General features: G+C 43.5%; 1 protein-coding gene across 5 annotated transcripts; it reads right to left on the bottom strand.

Moving 5' to 3' along the window:
* Positions 1-413: 413 nt before the first annotated feature.
* Positions 414-20,955, bottom strand: LOC310746447 (leukocyte immunoglobulin-like receptor subfamily A member 2). Of its 5 annotated transcripts, none has more exons than XM_083580166.1 (11): positions 20,831-20,955; positions 20,114-20,146; positions 18,634-18,926; positions 14,721-14,996; positions 13,325-13,603; positions 10,022-10,312; positions 8,211-8,501; positions 6,950-7,234; positions 5,089-5,379; positions 2,806-2,993; positions 414-856 (listed from the first exon to the last, which is right to left on the bottom strand). In XM_083580166.1, the coding sequence occupies exons 1-10, from the start codon at positions 20,860-20,862 to the stop codon at positions 2,836-2,838; spliced, it is 2,229 nt and encodes a 742-aa protein (XP_083436292.1). In that variant the 5' UTR covers positions 20,863-20,955; the 3' UTR covers positions 414-856; positions 2,806-2,835. The 5 variants fall into 5 exon arrangements, with proteins under 5 accessions (XP_083436292.1, XP_083436294.1, XP_083436293.1 ...); XM_083580168.1 differs by having other exon boundaries at positions 20,080-20,146; positions 20,831-20,864; XM_083580167.1 differs by having other exon boundaries at positions 640-836.
* Between the last annotated feature and the right edge of the window lie 667 nt (positions 20,956-21,622).

The raw sequence follows: 21,622 nt of genomic DNA, 5'->3' as shown, positions 1-21,622 counted from the left end.
AGCTCCTCAGTGTCTTATTCATTCTAGCTTGATTCAAAAGGACATGATAAAGGAAGTCTTTTATTTGGTTGTTTGTATTGTTGTATGTTATGCTCACTGTATGTTATGTTCACATTTAATGAGGGTGGATTTGTGTAATGGGGGGTTGGGGAGTTTGTGTTATGTTGTAAATAAAATTCCAATAAAAATTTAAAATTAAAATCAAAAGGACATGGAGCCCTGTAAACTGAAATATTCGCTGCCCTGTATAGGGCATGCAGGCAGCAACAAGGAAATCAAAAGATTCTGACCATATATATGACAAAACTAAGGCCTACAATAGTCCCAAAGCCAGTTTCTCAGACTATCTACTGTTTTGAGATTATGAAGCAGTGTAAAGTATTATACAATGTAATGGACGAAAGAACACAAACTGAGAAGAAAACCCCATCTTTATTATTATTTTTTAAATACAGTTTAAGAGTAACACATCTAAAACACAATGGCATCAAATACCGGTAAAAAAAACACCATTACAAAATATAAATCAAACCAAAGAGAATAAACACATGGTGCCTTGAAGAACAGCCCCAATAATTAAAACGTGCTTTTTGTAATGGATCACCTGAAGACTGATGAATTGGGGGAAACCCAACAAAAAGAAGAAGCTTGCTTATCAGCCTGCTTCATGCAGTGGTGCATCTGGTATGCCTGAGTGTTGAAAAAAGAATAATCTCATATTGTTGTTGTATGTCTTGAGAAAATTATCTTGTCATCACGGTGGACTCACGGAGCTATCTTTGCTTGGCTTCTTGGCCAGTGGTTTCAACATTTCTTGTACTTTTGCACATCAAAATCTAAGGGCAATATAAATATCCTGTAAATATAGTGGGAAAGGCATGAGATAACAATAGGTAAAGGACCTCTGGACTGTTAAGTCCAGTCAAAGGCGACTACGGGGTTGCGGAGCTCATCTCACTTTCAGGCCGAGGGAGCCAGCATTTGTCCACAGACAGCTTTCTGGGTCATGTGGCCAGCATGACTAAACTGCTTCTGGCACAATGAAACACTGTTTTAGAAACCAGAACACTGTTTTAGAAACCAGAGCGCACGGAAACACAATTTACCTTCCTGCTGCAGCTGTACCTATTTATCTGCTATTTATCTGCTTGCACTGGTGTGCTTTCGAATTGCTAGGTTGGCAATCTGCCCGTTGCACAGATTTGAACCGCTGACCTTCTGATCGGCAAGCCCAAGAGGCTCAGTGTTTCAGACCACAGCACCACCCACGTTCCAATAATAACAATAGAGGGTTTTTCCCCCAACCCGGATTAACTAGACACTGGCATTAGAGGCTGAGCTGTGTGCATAACTCGAAGGGGGACAAGAGGGGGCTAAGCTGCCATTCATTGGGAAGTTTGCCTAAAATCAACACTGGACGGATGGTGTCATTGTTATCCCTACGCCATCCATTCCTGGGGACTTCCTGAGCACAGAAAGGGATAGAGGCACCAGGTTGGATAAGGATAATAGATGGGATACAAAGAGGCTTGTAAGTAGTGTCCATGGGCTTCTGGAAGTCAACAGGTTGGTGTTTTTCTTTCTTTGAACATATGATAACCATGTAATATCAAAAATTGTGTTTGAAAGTCCTTTGGTTTTGGAGGGTGATTGTCCCATAGTCGTAGTAAGGAGTGGTGGCCGATGTGATAAGAGAAACACAAGCTACACAGCTCCCTTGAATGCATGAAATTATTTGTATGTTTCTTTGAATGTATACCAACCAAAATAAGGATCAGCCTTCTACTGTATCAGACCTTTAATGTACTTCCCTCTTCTCAACTGTCTTATCTGACTTTCACCTGTGATTTGCATCCTAGAGCTTTTCACCAGTGATCATTTCAGCAGAGAAGCTAAGGGATGTGACTAAACCTGGACCTTTCTTTCAAAATGAAAAGTATATGAACAGTGGGCAAATGCAAAAAGTCCCTTGAAGATTACATACCCTGCAACATTTCTCTGATGAAAATAGGAACGCCCTATTCCATAATAATAAAAATTTTATTATTTATACCCCGCCCACCTGACTGGGTTGCCCCAGCTACTCTGAGTGACTTTCAACAGATAAAAACATAATAAAACATTAAACATTAAAGAAAACTTCCTTATACAGAGCTGCCTTCAGATGTCTTCTAAAGGTTGTATAGTTACCTATCTCCTTGACTCTGGGGTTGCCTAATTCTATACCCTCCAACATTTCCCCGATGAAAATAGGGACATCCTAAGGAAAAGCAGGATATTCCAGGATCAAATCAGAAACCGAGATGGTTTCTGTAAATGCATGACTGTCCCTGGAAAATAGGGACACTTGAAGGGTCTGAGATTAGGTTCAGACCTTGTTTGGAAATTCAAAGGAACCAGTGTGGAACCAGGAAGTGGAAGAGTACCATAGATTCCGGCGTATTAGGCGACTGGGCGTATAAGACGACCCCCAACTTTTGCTGTTTAATTTTAGAGTTTTAGAGTTATAGAGTTTGAGCACCGCCAGGGGCAGAGCGCACACCCCTCCGCTGCCTCTGCCATCGCAACAGCCCAAGGCGAGGCGTTTGGCAGGCGGGTGGGTGAGCGCCGCGCTCGGAAGGACTTTCCGCGTCTCCTTCTGTGGAGAGGGAGGAGGAGCAATGGCACACGGGGCACCTCTGCTCACCAGCTCCCTCTCCTCCTTCCCAACGTGTATACCTGGCGTATAAGACGACCCCTGACTTTTGGGGTGATTTTCCAGGGAGAAAAAGGCATCTTGTACGCTGGAACATACGGTAATCTCACCTTAAATCCATGTTTCCTCCAGGAGGAGAGTCATCTCACTTTAAGGCCATGTTTCCTTTGGAGCTGCTGGTCTCTGATTATGACATATGTGAGGAGGAAGAGGATCAGACTTCCTATGGCAAATCTAATTATGTTGATCAGGGTATAATCTGGAGGCTCAGAAGTCCCCGGATTGGAGATGTGAGGACCTGTGTACATAAGCAAATGAACAGGGAGACTTTAATCCACTGATCCCACCAACTGTCTATTCCAACAGACCACAATGTGCAGGATGCATTGCTCTGGATGTGAAAGCAGAGGCAAGTACATCTGCATACAGAGTTAGTTGTGCAATAGCTTTTATATCTATGCATCCCAGACTTCCTGACTGTCCTCGGAAATGCATTAACTGGGACTATTCAAAATAAAAGAATTCCTTCAGTAGCACCTTAGAGACCAACTAAGTTTGTTACTGGTTTGAGCTTTCATGTGCATGCACTCTTCTTCAGATACACAGAAACTGAAGTCACCAGACCCTTATATATATAGTGAGAGGGTGGGGAAGGGTATTACTCAGAAGGGTGGTGGGAATGGGTCGTTGGCTGATAGGTGTGGGAACCTGTTGACAACTGTTAACAACTGCAGTTGGTCTTAAGGAAAAAGCAAGGGGTGAGATGGCTAAAAATAGGTTTATCATGTATAATGAGATAAGAATCCAATGTCTCTGTTCGGACCAGGTCTCTCCATGGTACTATACAGTATGTGATGCACCTTCATCACTGTTTGTGGTGGAAAATAAATTTAAATAATTAGGCAATAGTCAGCAGCATGTCCTGTGATTCTGTGGCCCTGATTTCAAACTGTATATTATGGAATGCCAGCTATGCTCAGTTGACTCAGAAAATATGCACAAGAAGACTCTTAGTATTCACACTCATAATAGTCCAAAACCACAATGCAACCAAAAGGGGATGTGGAAAGGGGTAAATTTGTTAAAACTGAGCCAAAAAGTCCATACATCAGAGGAAGGGAAGAACAACTGCACTGCACTGGTAGTGGGAGCTGCTTCCCATTACCCACTCCCAGATGCAATACTTAAGTGTTTACATCCACACCACACATTGAAAGCATTTTGAACATGCATTTAAAGCACATGGCTTCCTCCAAAGAATTCTGGGAACTGTAGTTCACTTCTCAGAACACTACAATTCCCTCCCAGCTTAATCAACAAACTAGGCTCTGAGGACTGAGCATAGCCAGGGAACGTTAAGTGTCAGTTGTAAACACAAAGACACATGCACACACATGGAAAGATAGGGAGATCAGAAAACAGTATGTGATCTGCCTGCACCTCTTTTGGGTAAAGTGGCCAAACTTGCAACTGGCCCTCCTCTGTGCCCCTTGACAGCTATCCAGAAATTTAAAAGGTAATTTTTTATTCTATCAATTTATACTCAAGAAAATACAGTGGTACCTCAGGTTACAGACGCTTCAGGTTACAGATGCTTCAGGCTACAGCTCTGCTAACCCAGAAATAGTATATTGGGTTAAGAACTTTGCTTCAGGATGAGAACAGAAATCGTGCGGCGGCAGCAGTGGGAGGCCCCATTAGCTAAAGTGGTACCTCAGGTTAAGAACAGTTTCGGGTTAAGAATGGATCTCTAGAACAAATTAAGTTCTTAACCAAAGGTAGCACTGTAAAAGGTTCACCTTCTTAATTTCTTCATGTCAATATGTTCTTAAATGCTTTTGAAATACTATTATTTTAGTACTTCGAACTATTTTCTCTTCCTCTTGCTGATTTGAAAATGCTGCTTAATGATTTGTATGATTTTAATGCTATGTTTTATATAAAAGGCACACGAGCAGGAAAGCTTTGCAGTTCCAGATAAAGCCAAAATGAGACTTTGATGTTTTGTACCCAACTGGAGTTAATGACTTAATTAAAGTTAAATAACCTCCGGTACCAAAAAGCATGGTAAGCCACAGAGCTGAAGGATCAAGGAAACATAGAGACAGAGTTCACTGTGCAATTAACAAGATAAGTGAGCCCCTGGCAGGGGGTGGTGCTGTGGACCCCCTGGGTGTGCTCTGTGGATCCCCAGGGGTCCCCGGACCCCTAATTGGGAACCACTATTCTAATGGATTGAGTCAGACTTCCAAAGATGTTGTTGGATGAGCATTTTATCTATTCTGCACTGATTATTGTCGCCCCACCCCACTTTTAACAACAACAACAACATACCTGATATAACAACAACAACAACAACAACAACAACAACAACAACAACAACAACAACATACCTGCTATAAGAAGCTCCAGGAAGTTACTTGGTTGTGAGACTAACAGCGGACGATCTAAACATGCATAGCTACAGCTGTAGTTCCCTTCATCCTTCCTACTGATATTGCCAATGGAAAAAATACCCACATGATTGTGAGCCTTCACCAACTGTTTTGGCATTTGATCGCCAGCCTTGTGGAGATAGAATTTTGCAGGTCCACCATTAGTTGTACACGTGATGTTGACTTGTGCTCCAGGGGCAATCAGCTGACTAGTAACAATGGAGATGGTTGGTGTGTGTAACCTGTGATCTGTGCACAGAAGGAAACAGGAATTGAGATGTTGACAACCATAACCCGGGGCTCTGTCTTCAGCCACAGGATAGGAAGCTACATTAGGGATTATGCTTTTCCCTTTAATGGAAGCCATATGATATTTCAAAACAAGCACACAAGGAAATAAAACAAGCTAAACAACAGCAGATCAAAACTATCTTAAGACAAAGCAGAGAATACTTTTTTAAAAAAGTAAAATGAAATAAGTCATAAAAAGAGAAAGCCTGCCAAATACTTGTCAAAACAGATAAATTTTTACTTGCTGGTGGAATATAATAAGTGAATGGCTGTCTTATCAGATATTCTTTTGGATTCAGGCTGGCAGTAAAAGGAACACTCAGAATGAACTTTAACAAGTTGTATTTGTTAGATGAGCATATAAATCATGAAGCACAGAAAAGCAGATAACTTACAGCCCTTTCAAAACCTATTTGGTGTTTCGCAACTTTCTGACTAGTTGCAGGACATTAGCCAGACCTAGCAGAGTAAACGCAGAATCCACGGAAGCAATTGGCAACTTGGCTGCAGACAGGATGGACAAAGCAGGAACCAGGAACTTGTAGTTAGGTGTTTATTATATACAGTGGACTATTTACAGGAACAGAACACAGATCTTTTGCTAGCTCTCTCTGACACGACTCACATCTCCTACACTGACACACAGAACTCTGAACCTGAAATACTGAACTAACAGTTAGTAGGCCATTAATTATCACTCCTTTGAGAGAGCTTGACCAATCAGGGAGCGGTCTCCATGTCTCTGTTATCACCAGGCAGACTTACTCCTTCAGATTGCTTTCTGGCTGTCTGCCAAACCTTAATTGACTCTGTGTGAGTAGCTGCATGTACACAGATTCCCAACAGGGGTCACCAAGTATGCAAAACATGCTTTAACAAAGTCAGCCCAGATGTTTTCCAGGAAAGTCTGATATGGAACAGGCAGGGGAATTATTGTTTTTTAAATGCTACATCTTCCCACCCAGGAAGTGGGACTCATTAAATAAACCTCTGTTTAATCCAGGGGTCAGCAACCTAAGGCCCATGGGTCACAAGTAGCCCATGGGGGTCGTTTAACTGGCCCCCGAGCTGCCCCTGAACCGAGCCATCTGCTCCATGAGTCCCCTCACGCTGCACTAAACCGGCGCGGCGCAGCGCAGCACGGGGACTTGCCTCTGCGGTGCTGGAAATTAGGTCTGCACATGCGCAGGTGCCGGAAATCACGTCTGCACAGACGCAGACGCCGGAAATCGTGTCTGTGCAGATGCAGACGCTGGAAATCACGTCTGCACAGATGCTGGAAATTGTGGCGGTGGGGGGGGTGAGTGTGCGATCCAGCCCACCGAGGGATCCAGCCCACAGAGGGTGAACCGGCTCAGGCGAGGTAAACCTTGCCGATCCCTGGTTTAATCCATGTTATGTGCCCTCTCCAGATAGCCTTCTAGTGCCTTGTGCTAGTAAACACCCAGCTTGATGCTCAAGCTCAAACCAGAAATGAAAGCTGAAGCAAGGGGGGAGGGGAATGTGCTTGCAATGACGCCTCCCTTACCTATAACTAGAAACTCAGCAGGCTTACTGGGCTCTGAGATGACAAAAAGATCTGGCGAAGGGCGGTAACTACAGGCAAAGCTTCGATTGTGCTCCTGCTCTGCAATGATGGTGAAGGTGGCGATGTTCCTGCTGGTCACAAGGCGCTGCAGAGGCTTCGTTTCTCCAGACTTTTGGAGATAGAATGTCACGGCCCTGTCTTGGCTTTGGCACTGGAGGGAGACAGTTTCTCCCACATTGACAATGACAGAACTCAGGGAAAGACTGGGTCTGGGTAAACTGGGATCTGTGGAAAGGGAGAGATTGGATGGTGAGGAGTCCCACTCCATTTATCATCGCCCTGCTTTTTTCTTGATCTCTTGTTGTCCCTTCAGCACTACGGAGAGATCTGATTATAACTGCTGGTTTATATTATTCCCAGAGAAAGGACATCCATTGCTTCTTCGACCAGGTATGCCTTGCTGCAATTTTTTGTGCAGACATATTTATGGCTCACATGCACTATATGTTTAAAGGAGTATTGCACCACTTTAAACAATTACAGCTTGGGAATCCCAGTAAGTATAGTTTGTTAAGGATCCTGAGAGCTGTTAGGAGACACCGATTCTCCTAACTGAACTACAATTCCCAGAGTTCTCTGTGAAGACGCATTGATTTCTAAGGCATTGGTTGTTAAACCACTCTGGAAATTGTACCTACGTCATGGGAATAAGGGTCTCCTAGCAACTGTCAGCCCCCTTAACAAACTACACTTCCTTTTGAGTCTTTGGTGGAAGACATGGTTGTTGAAAGTGGTTTGATACTGTTTAAACGGGCCTAAGTCTAACATGTCTTCAACGTGAAAGAACATTTAGACCTCTTTGTGATGAACATATCCCAGGCAAATCCAACTTAGCCAAATATTCTAGAAGGGCACGGGGGAAGAATCCTGCATTTCTGTTGAGTTGCCACCTATTCTTACTGGCTCCAACCCAGTGACCTGAACAGCAGCCTGGAAAATAAGCAGTTGTAGTTTGTTCCGTCCCTCGCCATTGTGTTATCCCATAGCTAGGAGAAAGATGCACTTTGCTTAATTTCCTCATATCATGGTGATGTTAAAAACGCAGGAGCAGGAGAACACTGCTACCTCTCAAGCTCACCTGAGCAAATTCCCATTTAAACATTTATGACATAAACAACCAGAAGTGCTAGATAAATAAATGAATAAGCTTCAAAGGCCATTCTAAAACAAATATTGCGGATTGCTGGAGGACTAGCCTTACCTGTTACCAGAAGCTTTAGGGGGGCACTGTGTTCTGAGATGAAAAAGGAATTTCCTGAACATATGTAGCTGCAAGTATAATGCCCTTTGTCCTCCAAGCTGATATTGGTAATGGGAAAAGTGTGGGTGCTCGAATTACCCATCCTGGAATACTTTGGTGTTGGATCTCCAGTCTTATGGAGATAAAACTGTGCAGATCCATATGCAATTGTGCACACAATATTGACTTGTCCTCCAAGGGCAACTAACTCACTGGGGTTGATGGAGATTGAAGGTTTTATTAAGCTGTCATCTGTGCACAGAAGGAAAAAGGAATTTAGATGCTGACTGTCACCCTGTGATTGGGGCATGTCTGGGGATGGGTGAATTTGTCAATTTTGGCTTCTCTTTTTCTCATTTTCTATTCAATGCATTACATTTTTTGTATCAGTTTGCTGTGGGTTTTTTTAAAAAAAAACCATCATGAAAATTTATCAGCACTGAACACAAATCTTACCTAATATGCACATTTTTGCAAAGCGGTTTCCCCTACAATAATGCATTTTGCATGTTGTTTTCAATAATATATGCACTTTAAGGCACATTTTACTCTAATATGTGCATTTTTGTGCACATTGTGATTGCATAGCTGCACAGCAAAATGAATAAAATTGTGAATTTCAATGGAGGGCTCTGTTTTGGTTCTCACACGGTTTTGGGATGTGTGAATGAGGTCATCATGAACTTTCCTAGCATTGATATTTAGCAAAACAATAATGGAGGTGACCAGTGTAAATATCAGACAGAATAATTTCCCACTCATATATCCACAGCTATTTCTGGTTGTCAGCAGTAGTATAAAGGTCCTACTGCCTGTCAAATGCATAAGCCTCACCCCCTAGTCGTCGTCGTCCCCCAGCTTGATTGATGATCACATGATATGCCACCCTGGAAGCCCTGCCTCAGAAGTACCACCCTTTAAGACCACCATGCCATGCCTTTGGAAAGGTCATGTGACCTCTCCACAATGACAGCAGGTTATTGTGGGCCAATAGGCAGAGGTATTCAACCCCATACAATCAGGGAAGGGGGAACTTGGGCTTGGTGTAGGATGGCCTCTTTACATGCCCAGACACATTCTTAGGAGTGAACACACTGAGGCTGCCCCAGCACTTCTCAAAGTTCTAGCAGATTAAGTAGCAGATTGGTTGGGGGTTTAAAACCTCTGATTAGTCCACAGTGATGTGACATCATTGTAGAGGGGTCACATAGCCCAGTCAAGCCAATCAGATACCCTATTGTGACTCAAGTCAAATTGGCTAGGGGTTTTAAAAACTCTGCCTATTAGTCCACGAAGGCCTGCCTTCATTGTAGAGGGGGCGCATGATCCTGAAATACATGTCATGGGGGACTTATGGCATGGGATATCATGGGATATCATCAATCAAACTCTAAGGCAGGGGTCAGCAAACTTTTCAGCCGTGGGTCGGTCCACTGTCCCTCAGACCTTGTGGGGAACCGGACTATATTTTGAAGGAAAAAAGTGAACGAATTCCTATGCCCCACAAATAACCCAGAGATGCATTTTAAATAAAAGCACACCTTCTACTCATGTAAAAACACGCTGATTCCCAGACTGTCCGCGGGCCAGATTTAGAAGGCGATTGGGCTGGATCCGGCCCCCGGGCCTTAGTTTGCCTACCCATGCTAACTTAAGAGTCTAAGAGGTCCCATCAGACTCTAGGAATTGGGGCTTACCCTTATACTACTGTCAGCTTACTTAACTTCACTCTTGAAATTATTTCTGGTTCCACCTAAACACTCAGAACATACCTCTGAAAAGCAGCTCTACAGGATCACTGGATGGTGAGGTGACAAAAAGCTCTAGCTTGGGACGATAAGTGCAGATATAGTTCCCAGCATGTGCCGGCTTTATATTACTGATGTCGAAAATTGCCATGGCCCCGTTGTTACTGATGGCCGTAGGGACCATTTGGTCTGTATCCTTCTTAAAATAGAATGCTGCTGCAATGTCTTGGCTTTGGCAATGGATAGTGACTTTTGTTCCTGGGTAAACAGGCTCAGTGGGTGTCAGGAAGATCCTGGGTCTGGATAATTTGGGATCTGTGCAAAAGAAAATATGAGGGGGGAAAATCCCTCCCCAGTTGCCAAGTCATGTTAACATACATACAGTGGTACCTTGGGTTACATACACTTCAGGTTACATACGCTTCAGGTTACAGACTCCGCTAACCCAGAAATATTACCTTGGGTTAAGAACTTTGCTTCAGGATGAGAACAGAAATCGTGCTCTGGCGGCGCAGCGGCAGCAGGAGGCCCCATTAGCTAAAGTGGTGCTTCAGGTTAAGAACAGTTTCAGGTTAAGAACAGACCTCCGGAACAAATTAAGTACTTAACCCGAGGTACCACTGTACTGAACTTTTCTCTGCCATATCAATGAATAAGGGGCAGGTGACAACCACTTCTGTTCTGATTATAGACATCCACCCAACAACTCAGCTTGGTCAAAAGAAAATTCAGTAGGGGCTATTTATTTATTTTTTAAAAAAAACAATTTATTTATTTAAAAAATAATAATATTTATTTAAAAATTAGAGCATAAAAAACTCAAAGCAGCTCACAACAATAATACCTATATGGAATAAGAATGGGGTAAAATTTTAAACCAGAAATCATCAATTAGCTGTTACAGAAATACATGTTCTTACCTGCCTGCATAATTTTTGGCTGGCATTTCAAGGCACCCACTGAATCTCTATTGGCATTTCACAGGACTGGGCTGATGGCACTAAAGGCTCAGCTTCAAACTGGTCCAAACCCAGTCTCTTTTCACACCTCAGGGCAAGCAAGAGGACAGTTTTCGTGCATTGTTCATGGATCTCAATGGCCCACTATTGTGTCTTAATGGCCCTAGCTTGGCCAGGTCATTTTGCATCCCCGAGCCCAGGAATTCAGCTTCAGATTGTATTTCTCCCTTAACATCTCAAATAATCAAAATAAAACACACACAAAATCTATCACAGTATTTTTGTCTATGTATCCAAAAGAGCAAGCAAACAAAGGTAAAATTCACACACACACACACACACAATGTAAATGCTTAAAATTTTAGAAAACCCTACAATATTATATGTGTACTATAGAAAATTAAAGACACCATTTTAATGTAGGATGCTTTAGAAATAAATGGTAAATGAGCGAATGTTTGATTGTAATAAAACTATGTTTGTTTGTATGTTTATAATAAAATATTAACATAAAAATAAACAAAGGCCATTGATACTCAAGCTTAGTTGGACATCACCCTGTGAGACTTTCAGGTCTTATATTAGTATTAGTATTAATTGAATTTATATACCACCCTATACCTGGAGGTCCAAGGCGGATCACAAAACAAAACCAGAATATAAAACCACATAATAGATCATCAAAATAAAGACAACAACCCAATGCCCCATCCCCCACCAACCCCCTGCTGCCACCGCACAATTTCTATTCTCATCCTGAAGCAAAGTCCTTAACCTGAGGTACTACCGTATTTTTCGCTCTATAACACACACTTTTTTGCTCCTAGAAAGTAAGGGGAAATGCCTGTGCGTGTTATGGAGCAAATGCACTGGACTGGAGCCCTGGCTGCCGTCAGTCAAGCAAAGCGTCTGTCCCGCTTTGCGCGGCTCTTGCTTTGCTTGCTTTAAAGCAACCTACGGAGGAGCCGGGGAGGAGGGAGTGAAGGAGAGCCATGGCAGCAAAGCGGGAAGCAGCCGCTTACACGGGAGGAGGGACAGACGGGAGCCATAGCGAGCCGGAAGGAGGCAGGCGGTTAAACGCCAGCAGGCGCTTTTAAAAGCGTTGCGTAGTCAGCAACAGCTGCTGCAGCCTCAGCTAGCAAAGGTCTCTCTCTAAACGGAGCAACGTTTGCTCTAAACGGAGCAATGAGGCTGCAGAGGGACGGCAGGGCACAGGAGGGGTTGGATTGGGAAGGGAAAAGATTAAGCAACCAGCAGCAAAAAAACCCCCAACCTCGAGCTCTGAGCCACGAACGCAGTGAAAACCAGGAAGTAAAAAAAAAAGGCTGGGGAAGGCAAGGGATGAGGGAGAGGGGAAAACTATGCAAATCCCCCCCCCCCCTCAGCTGATCCGCTGGGGACGGGAGCTGGAGTGTGCTTTTTTACTTCTGCAGCTTGTTTTCAGGCAGGATAGATTTGAGCATTGTCTGGGTCCTAGTGCCCTTACCGCTTTTTTGTGCTCCATTCTATTGCTGCTGGTGGCTGCTTATCTCTCAAACTGAACCTGATACCAGTAGCCACGTGTACAAACAAAGTAGAAGGCTGCAAGCAGGAGCGCTTTTACACAGCTAATGGCGAATCCCCTGCAATCCAAGTCCTCCTCACTTGCTCAAATCTATTCTGCCTCAAAACAAGGAGCGGAAGGAAGAGGCGGCAAACTGTTAAATGGAAAAAAACCCCAGGCACAGGGCAAATACCTTATGTATACCTTTAAAGCAACAGTGCTCTTTCCCTCCCTCCTCCCCACTTAGCTCGCCGAAAAGCTCCTTCTCCACCCACCCCACGCGTGTTCCTTGTCCCTTGAGTGCTTTTCCTTCCCTCCCCACTTAAAACGTGGTTACAAAGCACGGATCCACATGGATCCTCAGGATTTTTGCACTGGGTCACCCCAAATTCACCATCAGATCACATAGCATGTCCATGGCTGCAGCCAGCACCAAAAAACACACACGCACCCACTGTTTCATGGGGCCGCAATGGCGCAAAAACATGGTTACAAAGCATGGATCCACATGGATTCTCAGGATTTTTGCATTGGGCTACCCCAAACTCACCGTCAGATCACGTGTCTGTGGCCACAGCATGAACCACAAAAATCATACATCCACTGTTTCGTTTAGAATATTTTTTTCTTGTTTTCCTCCTCTAAAAATTACGTGCGTGTTATGGTCAGGTGCGTGTTATAGAGCGAAAAATACGGTATTTCTGGGTTAGTGGAGTCTGTAACTTGAAGCATCTGTAACCTGAGGTACCACTGTATTTAAGTTTCAAAGGCACTGCAAATTAAATGATGTGATAAGTTCTGGACACACCAAATAAGATACTATACCTGATACAAGAAGCTCCAGGGATGTACTCAGTTTTGAGATGAGGAAAGGTTTCCGTCCATAGATGCAGCTAAAATTCCCTTTGTGTTCCAGGCTGACATTACTAATGGAAAGTTCACCTGAGGGAAAAGGCATGGGCCCCTCCACTTTTGAGCCTCCAGCCTTATAAAAATAAAACGAGGTGGCTCCATCTTTAGGTTGACACTGTATCTTCACACGTCCCTCCAGGGCAATTGAATCACTGGGTCTTCGGAAGATGCTGGGTCTGCTTAAGCTGAGATCTGCATGCAGAAGAAAAAGAGATGTGAGGTGGCCCATCATGGCATGCTTTTAAAGAGTGGGAAGAAGCAGGTGTCTCCACCTTAGCATTCAACAGCAATGTGTGTGGACACAGGGACATAGGAAACTGCCTTACACAAAGTCAGATCATTGTCTACACTGGCTGGTCGTGGTTCTCCAAGATTTCTTTCCCAGACCTACCTGAAGATGCCAGTGATTCGAACTGAGACCTTCTGCTTTCTCAGTGAGCTTCAGCCTTTTGCCCTAAACTCACATATCCCATTTGCTGCCTGTAAGTAGAGCTGATTACATCCTTTCGTCCTTCCACAAGATTGCCTTTAAACCTCAGCTTCAGCAGAGTGGTTTAGCAACCATTTCCTCTTCAGAGGGAGCTCTGGGTCTTGTAGCATCTTCTGAGACTTGCTGCAGTTCCTCAACTGCCTTCCCCTGAACCCTTAGCATACTCCGGCCTCGGGCCTCCCAAATGAACATGTTGCTGGTACTGTATATGAAACTCATATTTGTCATCTCTCAGCTTATGGCTAAATGTATTTCTTTGCTGCCTTCACTAATAATAATAATAATAATAATAATAATAATAATAATAATAATATTTATTTATTTAAACACCGCCCACCTGGCTGGGTTTCCCCAGCCACTCTGGACGGCTCCCAACAGATTTAAAAGCACAATAAAACATCAAACATTAAAAACCTCCATTGACCCCCCCAGAGAGATCTCTCATTGTATATACAGCCTCCTGATATTTTGCTACTAAACATTTGGAACATGCTGTAGCTAGAATTAAGCTAAAACGAAAAATCCAGACTGAAAGATGAGGTTAGGGACATGCAAGCAAAGATGCTGTCTTTTTCTTTTTTAAAAAAACATCTTTATTGAAAGTTCAGAAAGTACATAATTTTATGTGCACTAGACATAGTGAGATGTAAATAAAAGAGAGAGAAAGAGAACCTGTGTAGAAGAGAAAATAAAGTGGAGAGGAGGGGAAAAACCCCAAAACTGTATACTTTACAAGGGTGTTGTTGTACTTTACCAGATCTGAACCTATTACAGTATTTGGAAGAACGATGCTTGATGCGAAGATGTTTGACTACTTACCTGTCAGCAGCAACAACAGAGAGCTGCTGGGCTCTGAGCTGATAAAGGGTTCTAAAGGACGGTGGTAACTGCACTGGTAGTTCCCTCCATGCCTCGGCTCTGCCTTGCTGACAGTGAAATTGTTTGCCATAGTCTGATGCGTCACCTGGGTATTAGCATTTTGGAAATAGAACTCCACATCCTCATGTGGGCTTTGGCAACAGATGGTGAAATTACTTCCCAGTGCGATCTGATCCATGGAGCTGAAGGAGATATTAGGCTTCCCTAACGTTTGATCTGTGCAAAGACAAAGATTCTTGAGGAATTCAGTCCTTGCAAAAGACAGTGAGGACACACTGACTTGAAACACACCTCCTGAATAGCTTTTGTACCTACCTGGCTTCCCCACCCCACCCATCCCCTGCACATGCCCAGAATCCTTTTTTAAAAATGCAAAACCAGTTTGGCTCCCAAGCTCTCACGGGAGCCAATAATAATAATAATAATAATAATAATAATAATAATAATAATAATAATAATATCAAAATGAATTAAAAATGTATATTAGGATTATTATTGAACAATATTTGTAAATGAATGTAGACAGACAACAAGAATTTGTATATATAGAAAGATTTATTTGTTTACGGACATTTAATGGAAAAAATGAAGAAGAACAATCTTGTGGAAAATGGACAAAGACAATGTGAAAAGTTAAAGAGGACACAAAAAAGCCAGAAGGAAGGAAGGAGGGAAGTCAGCTTGGGAGAGCAAAAACAAATGTGAAATATAATGTATGTGTATGTACAGTATGTAACTAAAAATTCAATAAAGATCATCTGAAGAAGAAGAAGAAGGAGGAGGAGGAGGAGGAGGAGGAGGAGGAGGAGGAGGAGGAGGAGGAGGAGGAGGATTTATTATTTATACCCTGCCCATCTGGCTGTGTTTCCCAGCCAGCTGACTCATGCCAGAGTGTGAGACCAAAATAAAAAGGCTCCTTTGGTCTGGTACTCTGGCACAAACCAGCTGATTCGCACCAGAACACCGGACCAAAACCATGGGACATTCTCGGATCCAACCAGAAGCCGGGATGGCTTCTGTAATTCCGGCATGTCCTGCTCAAATGGGGATGGTTGAGAGGTATGATATACTGTTTATATATCGAATAGTCGATATCGACTATTCGAACTGTATATATATAGAATAGTCTCTAAGCAGCATACAAGAAGCTCAATTCAATGAATATTTTTTTAAAAAAAATGTGTTGATAACTATAAAATCAGAATTCAACGAAAATGCGTGCTGGGATTAAATAAAGAGTCTACAGTAAGTGCCAGAAGTTGAATTATTGCAATGCACTCTATGCCTTTGGAGATTACTCAGAAATTTTAGTTGGTCCAAAATGCAGTGACCAGATTACTGGCTTGGACTGCCTTTAGAACTCCTATATCCCATGTCCTAAAACAGCTGCATTTTCTGCTGGTTCATTTCCAGACCTAAATTCAAGGTGCTCACATTTGTGTTCAAAGCCCTGAACAAGCCCTAAATAACTTAGGCACCAAACAGACCACCTTCTTCCCTACTGACTAGCTCAGGTGTTAAGATCAGAAGAGGAGGCCCCTTGGCGGTTCTACCTCCCTTAGACGTTCAGGGTGGCCGTGGCTCGGGAAAGGGTATTCTCTGTGGCAGCCTATTTGTTGTGCCATTCCCTTCCCACAGAGGTGCATGATACAGTTTTCACCTTATTTATTATTATTATTCATTTATTAAATGTATATACCACTCTGTACCCGGAGGCCTCAGGGCGGTTCACAGAAAAGATCACAATATATAAAATCAAAATAAGAACAATAACACAATAACACGCCCCCCCCCAATAAAGAGCCACATTTTAAAAGGGTATAGGATACCTACTCTTATGAAGGTATCTGTTTTAACTGTTTTTAATTCTGAATTTTAATTATTGTAACCTGCCTGGGACCTGCTGGTGAAGGGTGAGTAATTAATCTAATCTAATCTAATCTGATAAATAAAATAAAATAAAATAAAATAAAATAAAATAAAATAAAATAAAATAAAATAAAATAAAATAAAAAGGATACCATAACATTGTGGACACTGTTCCCAGTTAAAGGACATTTCTTGGGTGTTATTTAGGATTAAAATCAGGAACACCTCCTATGGCTAACTTCACAATCCTAATTAGTAACTTCTGTTTAATTCAAATGGGCTTACTCTGAGGTTAGCAGCACTAGGACTGCAGCCTAAATATTGCAAGTTCCAAGTCTTCATTCAGGCATTTTGGGCAAGTGGGGGGGGGGCTTAAAGTGGACTTAAAGCATTCAGTGTGGATCTCTGAAGGAGCATTCTAAGTACCGTATTTTTCGCTCTATAACACGCACCTGACCATAACACGCACGTAATTTTTAGAGGAGGAAAACAAGAAAAAAATATTCTAAACGAAACAGTGGATGTATGATTTTTGTGGTTCATGCTGTGGCCACAGACACGTGATCTGACGGTGAGTTTGGGGTAGCCCAATGCAAAAATCCTGAGAATCCATGTGGATCCATGCTTTGTAACCATGTTTTTGCGCCATTGCAGCCCCATGAAACAGTGGGTGCGTGTGTGTTTTTTGGTGCTGGCTGCAGCCATGGACATGCTATGTGATCTGATGGTGAATTTGGGGTGACCCAGTGCAAAAATCCTGAGGATCCATGTGGATCCGTGCTTTGTAACCACGTTTTAAGTGGGGAGGGAAGGAAAAGCACTCAAGGGACAAGGAACACGCGTGGGGTGGGTGGAGAAGGAGCTTTTCGGCGAGCTAAGTGGGGAGGAGGGAGGGAAAGAGCACTGTTGCTTTAAAGGTATACATAAGGTATTTGCCCTGTGCCTGGGGTTTTTTTCCATTTAACAGTTTGCCGCCTCTTCCTTCCGCTCCTTGTTTTGAGGCAGAATAGATTTGAGCAAGTGAGGAGGACTTGGATTGCAGGGGATTCGCCATTAGCTGTGTAAAAGCGCTCCTGCTTGCAGCCTTCTACTTTGTTTGTACACGTGGCTACTGGTATCAGGTTCAGTTTGAGAGATAAGCAGCCACCAGCAGCAATAGAATGGAGCACAAAAAAGCGGTAAGGGCACTAGGACCCAGACAATGCTCAAATCTATCCTGCCTGAAAACAAGCTGCAGAAGTAAAAAAGCACACTCCAGCTCCCGTCCCCAGCGGATCAGCTGAGGGGGGGGGGGGATTTGCATAGTTTTCCCCTCTCCCTCATCCCTTGCCTTCCCCAGCCTTTTTTTTTTACTTCCTGGTTTTCACTGCGTTCGTGGCTCAGAGCTCGAGGTTGGGGGTTTTTTTGCTGCTGGTTGCTTAATCTTTTCCCTTCCCAATCCAACCCCTCCTGTGCCCTGCCGTCCCTCTGCAGCCTCATTGCTCCGTTTAGAGCAAACGTTGCTCCGTTTAGAGAGAGACCTTTGCTAGCTGAGGCTGCAGCAGCTGTTGCTGACTACGCAACGCTTTTAAAAGCGCCTGCTGGCGTTTAACCGCCTGCCTCCTTCCGGCTCGCTATGGCTCCCGTCTGTCCCTCCTCCCGTGTAAGCGGCTGCTTCCCGCTTTGCTGCCATGGCTCTCCTTCACTCCCTCCTCCCCGGCTCCTCCGTAGGTTGCTTTAAAGCAAGCAAAGCAAGAGCCGCGCAAAGCGGGACAGACGCTTTGCTTGACTGACGGCAGCCAGGGCTCCAGTCCAGTGCATTTGCTCCATAACACGCACAGGCATTTCCCCTTACTTTCTAGGAGCAAAAAAGTGTGTGTTATAGAGCGAAAAATACGGTATGTTATCAGACCAAAACATCTAGCCTGGACCAATGAACTATGTGACTTTTCCCTTACCTGGCCTCGCTGGGATGCTGAGCAAGATTTTGCTGTGGATGTCTTACCTATTATCATTAGCTTGACTTGTTCACTGTGATTTGACCGAAATAGGTTGCTGTAATAGTAACAGCTGTATAACCCTCCATGCTCGCGGCTTACATTAGTGATGTAAAATGCAGCCATTCCTCTGGCTATTTGGGTGACAATGGTTATGTTGTGGCTTATGTTGTGGTTGTGCCTCTCCAGAGAAAAATTCATGAATAAGTTCAAAGGACTCCAGCATTTGATGGTGGCATTTCCTCTCTCTAAGATTCCCAGGCTAGGTTCCACTGTGATATTGGGAGCGCAAAGGATCTCACTGGGTTAACAAGGAAAGAAAAACATAATAATAATAATAATAATAATAATAATAATAATAATAATAATAATAATAGAAATAGAAGTAGAAGCAGAAGTAGATGGGAGGCCTATATGGTTGCCTTCAAGTTTGTGGTGGCCCCAGGCAAAGTGACTCAGAGGCATCCTTCTCTGTCATGGGACCCCCTTGGGCCTACCAGAGAGCAAAGGACTCTGAGCAATGGAGGAGCTGAGTATAGCCACCATTTTAATTATCCACAATGATCCTCAGTGATCCTACATCAGGTGCATTGTGGGTAGGGATAGAAATATCATTCACTTATGATTCTCTAAGTTTCTCATTTCTTCCAACCCTGAATTCAACTCTCCACATTTCTGCAGCAATTTTAAAATTTAGAAGGCAGCAGAAAATTTCTCCTCATCTGCACTGATTTTGGCAACCCTCTCATTTATATCGTAGGAAACATCCCTCTAAGAGTGACTTCAGATGTATTTTCCTTGAAGTTCCATTGCCTGTAACAGAACTTGCACACCATTTTCTTGAAACTGAAGCACCTTGTGTTTTCAGTCTTCCCAAATGTGTAGTTTTGGAGCATACAGAATAGCTATGCCTTGGTGTTCTTCCTGTGTGCCTCTCCAGAGTGACCCTAGGAGTCAATCCTCATTGGCTGATTTACCTCCTTTCTCTCCGAATGGCTCCAGTTAGAACAAAGAGTGTGAAGTATCCTTCTCAGTGGCTAAAAAGCTCCCCTTTCATGTTGATTGGATGGCTCCAAGACACTAGAGACAAGGACCCTGCTGCAGAAACAGCAACAGTTCCTAAGCCCCCACCCCAATTTCTTACCACTACAGCTCTTGTTGGCCCCAGTGGCGTAGCGTGGGGGGTGCAGGGGGGGCCGGCCGCACCGGGCGCAACATCTGGGGTTTGGGCAAATCCACGGGTTAGGGGGCACAAATCCACGGGTTAGGGGGCGCAAATCCACGGGTTAGGGGGCGCAAATTACTTGCCTTGCCCCGGGTACTGACAACCCACGCTACGCCACTGGTTGGCCCTGAGGAGAATCTCTATCACTCACTCATTCACTTTCTCACACACAGATGCAGAGAGCCCATTTAAAAGCTTCCCACAGATCAAAGTTACTGGAGTAACTTACATTCCTGCCACATTCAGCTTCAATGTAGTCTTACCTTTGAACACCTCCTCTTATGCCAGAAAGGAGCCTGGGAAGAGGAAAGAACCATACATTTAGTGGGTGGAGATAGTTTAATTCTCCCCTTCACCAACACAAATTAGCCCTCTCCCTCCTTCAGAAAAGAGATAGAGCACCTGTTTTGGATGCAGAAGGTCCCAGGTTAGTCCCCAGCTCTGGAAAGACTCTTGCCTGAAATGGCCAGTCAGTGTCAACAATGCTAAACTAGACGGTCCAAAGTTCTGACTCGGTGTAAGACAACTTCCTTCACCCCCTGCAAGCTGCTATTTGCTCACCGATGGAAGCCGCCAATGGTGCCAATAAACCAGAAATTACGTTATTTCATGCCTAATTTTTACCCTGCCCCACATTATAAGGCTTTCACCTATCAAACACACAATTAACACATTTTTTCTCTTTTTTTTAAAACCCCACACAGAATACATCCGACCATGTGAAGAGTACATGCTAAATAATCACAATTTTACTCCAACGTCCTGGGGAAGAAAATGGTGGCCGCCACCATCTGCTGAGATGGGCTTTGCCCCACAGCTTTGGAAACAGGGGAAAGGCCTACTGGCAAGGCTGAGCCCTATTACCATGAACCTTTTGCTGATTTTTGCCACCTCCCTTAAAAATCTCTATAACCTCTGCCCCCACCCCAGTCAACAACTGTGGAGGAATTTGTTTTTGTTTTGCCATATAAAAATCTTACCAAAAGAACAGCATGGGGAGAGCGGGTATCATGATGCAGAAATGTCAGGGTCTTTCAGCCAGTTCCAGAGCTGCTGTTCCCTGCTCTGTGTAGCGTGATGTATTCTGTGAGGCCCCAGATTGCATCTGAGATGTCAGAAAGCTGACAGTGGCCACATTTGCTACCCCACCCTAGACCTTGAGCTTCTCAGAGTTTCCTTCAATCTGAACAATCTCCTGCGGCCATATATCAGATTGCATGCAAATAAATCAAGCACAAAGCAGGGTTTTGAATGGCCATAGAATTGCTTTTATGGAAAACATACATAATAAAATGCATTTCTGGACTGGCTGCCTTGGAAGGTGGTAGAATCTCCTCACTGGAGGTTTCCCCCCTCCCCCCCAAATGAGTTTTTATTGGTTTATCATTATATATACATATAAACAAATACAAAGTATAATACATAAATTACACGTGTCATATCCAGTCCATGAATCATATATATATTACATAGTTGTTTTAAGCTCCACCGAGCCTTAGACTTCCCTCCACTCCTTTGGTAAGTATCAGATAAATTCTGGAATCACGTATTTTATCTCCTTTACTTCTTAGTCGTTCGCTGTTAGAGTTATTCCAGTCCCGCCAGTGTTGTCAAAGTTCTACAATTAGTTCTTATATACGTCAAATATTTGTTCCAATTGTCATGAAATTTCTGTTCGTCCTGATCACTTAATCTTCCTGTTATTTTAGCTAGCTCAGCATAGTTTATCATCTTGACTTGCCAGTCACTTATAGTAGGCATTACCTCCATTT

Source organism: Podarcis filfolensis (genome assembly GCF_964270895.1).
Source record: "Podarcis filfolensis genome assembly, chromosome: 13".
Lineage (NCBI taxonomy): Eukaryota > Metazoa > Chordata > Lepidosauria > Squamata > Lacertidae > Podarcis > Podarcis filfolensis.
Note: the sequence above shows the minus strand (reverse complement) of the source record. Positions and strands in the feature narration are given on the sequence as shown.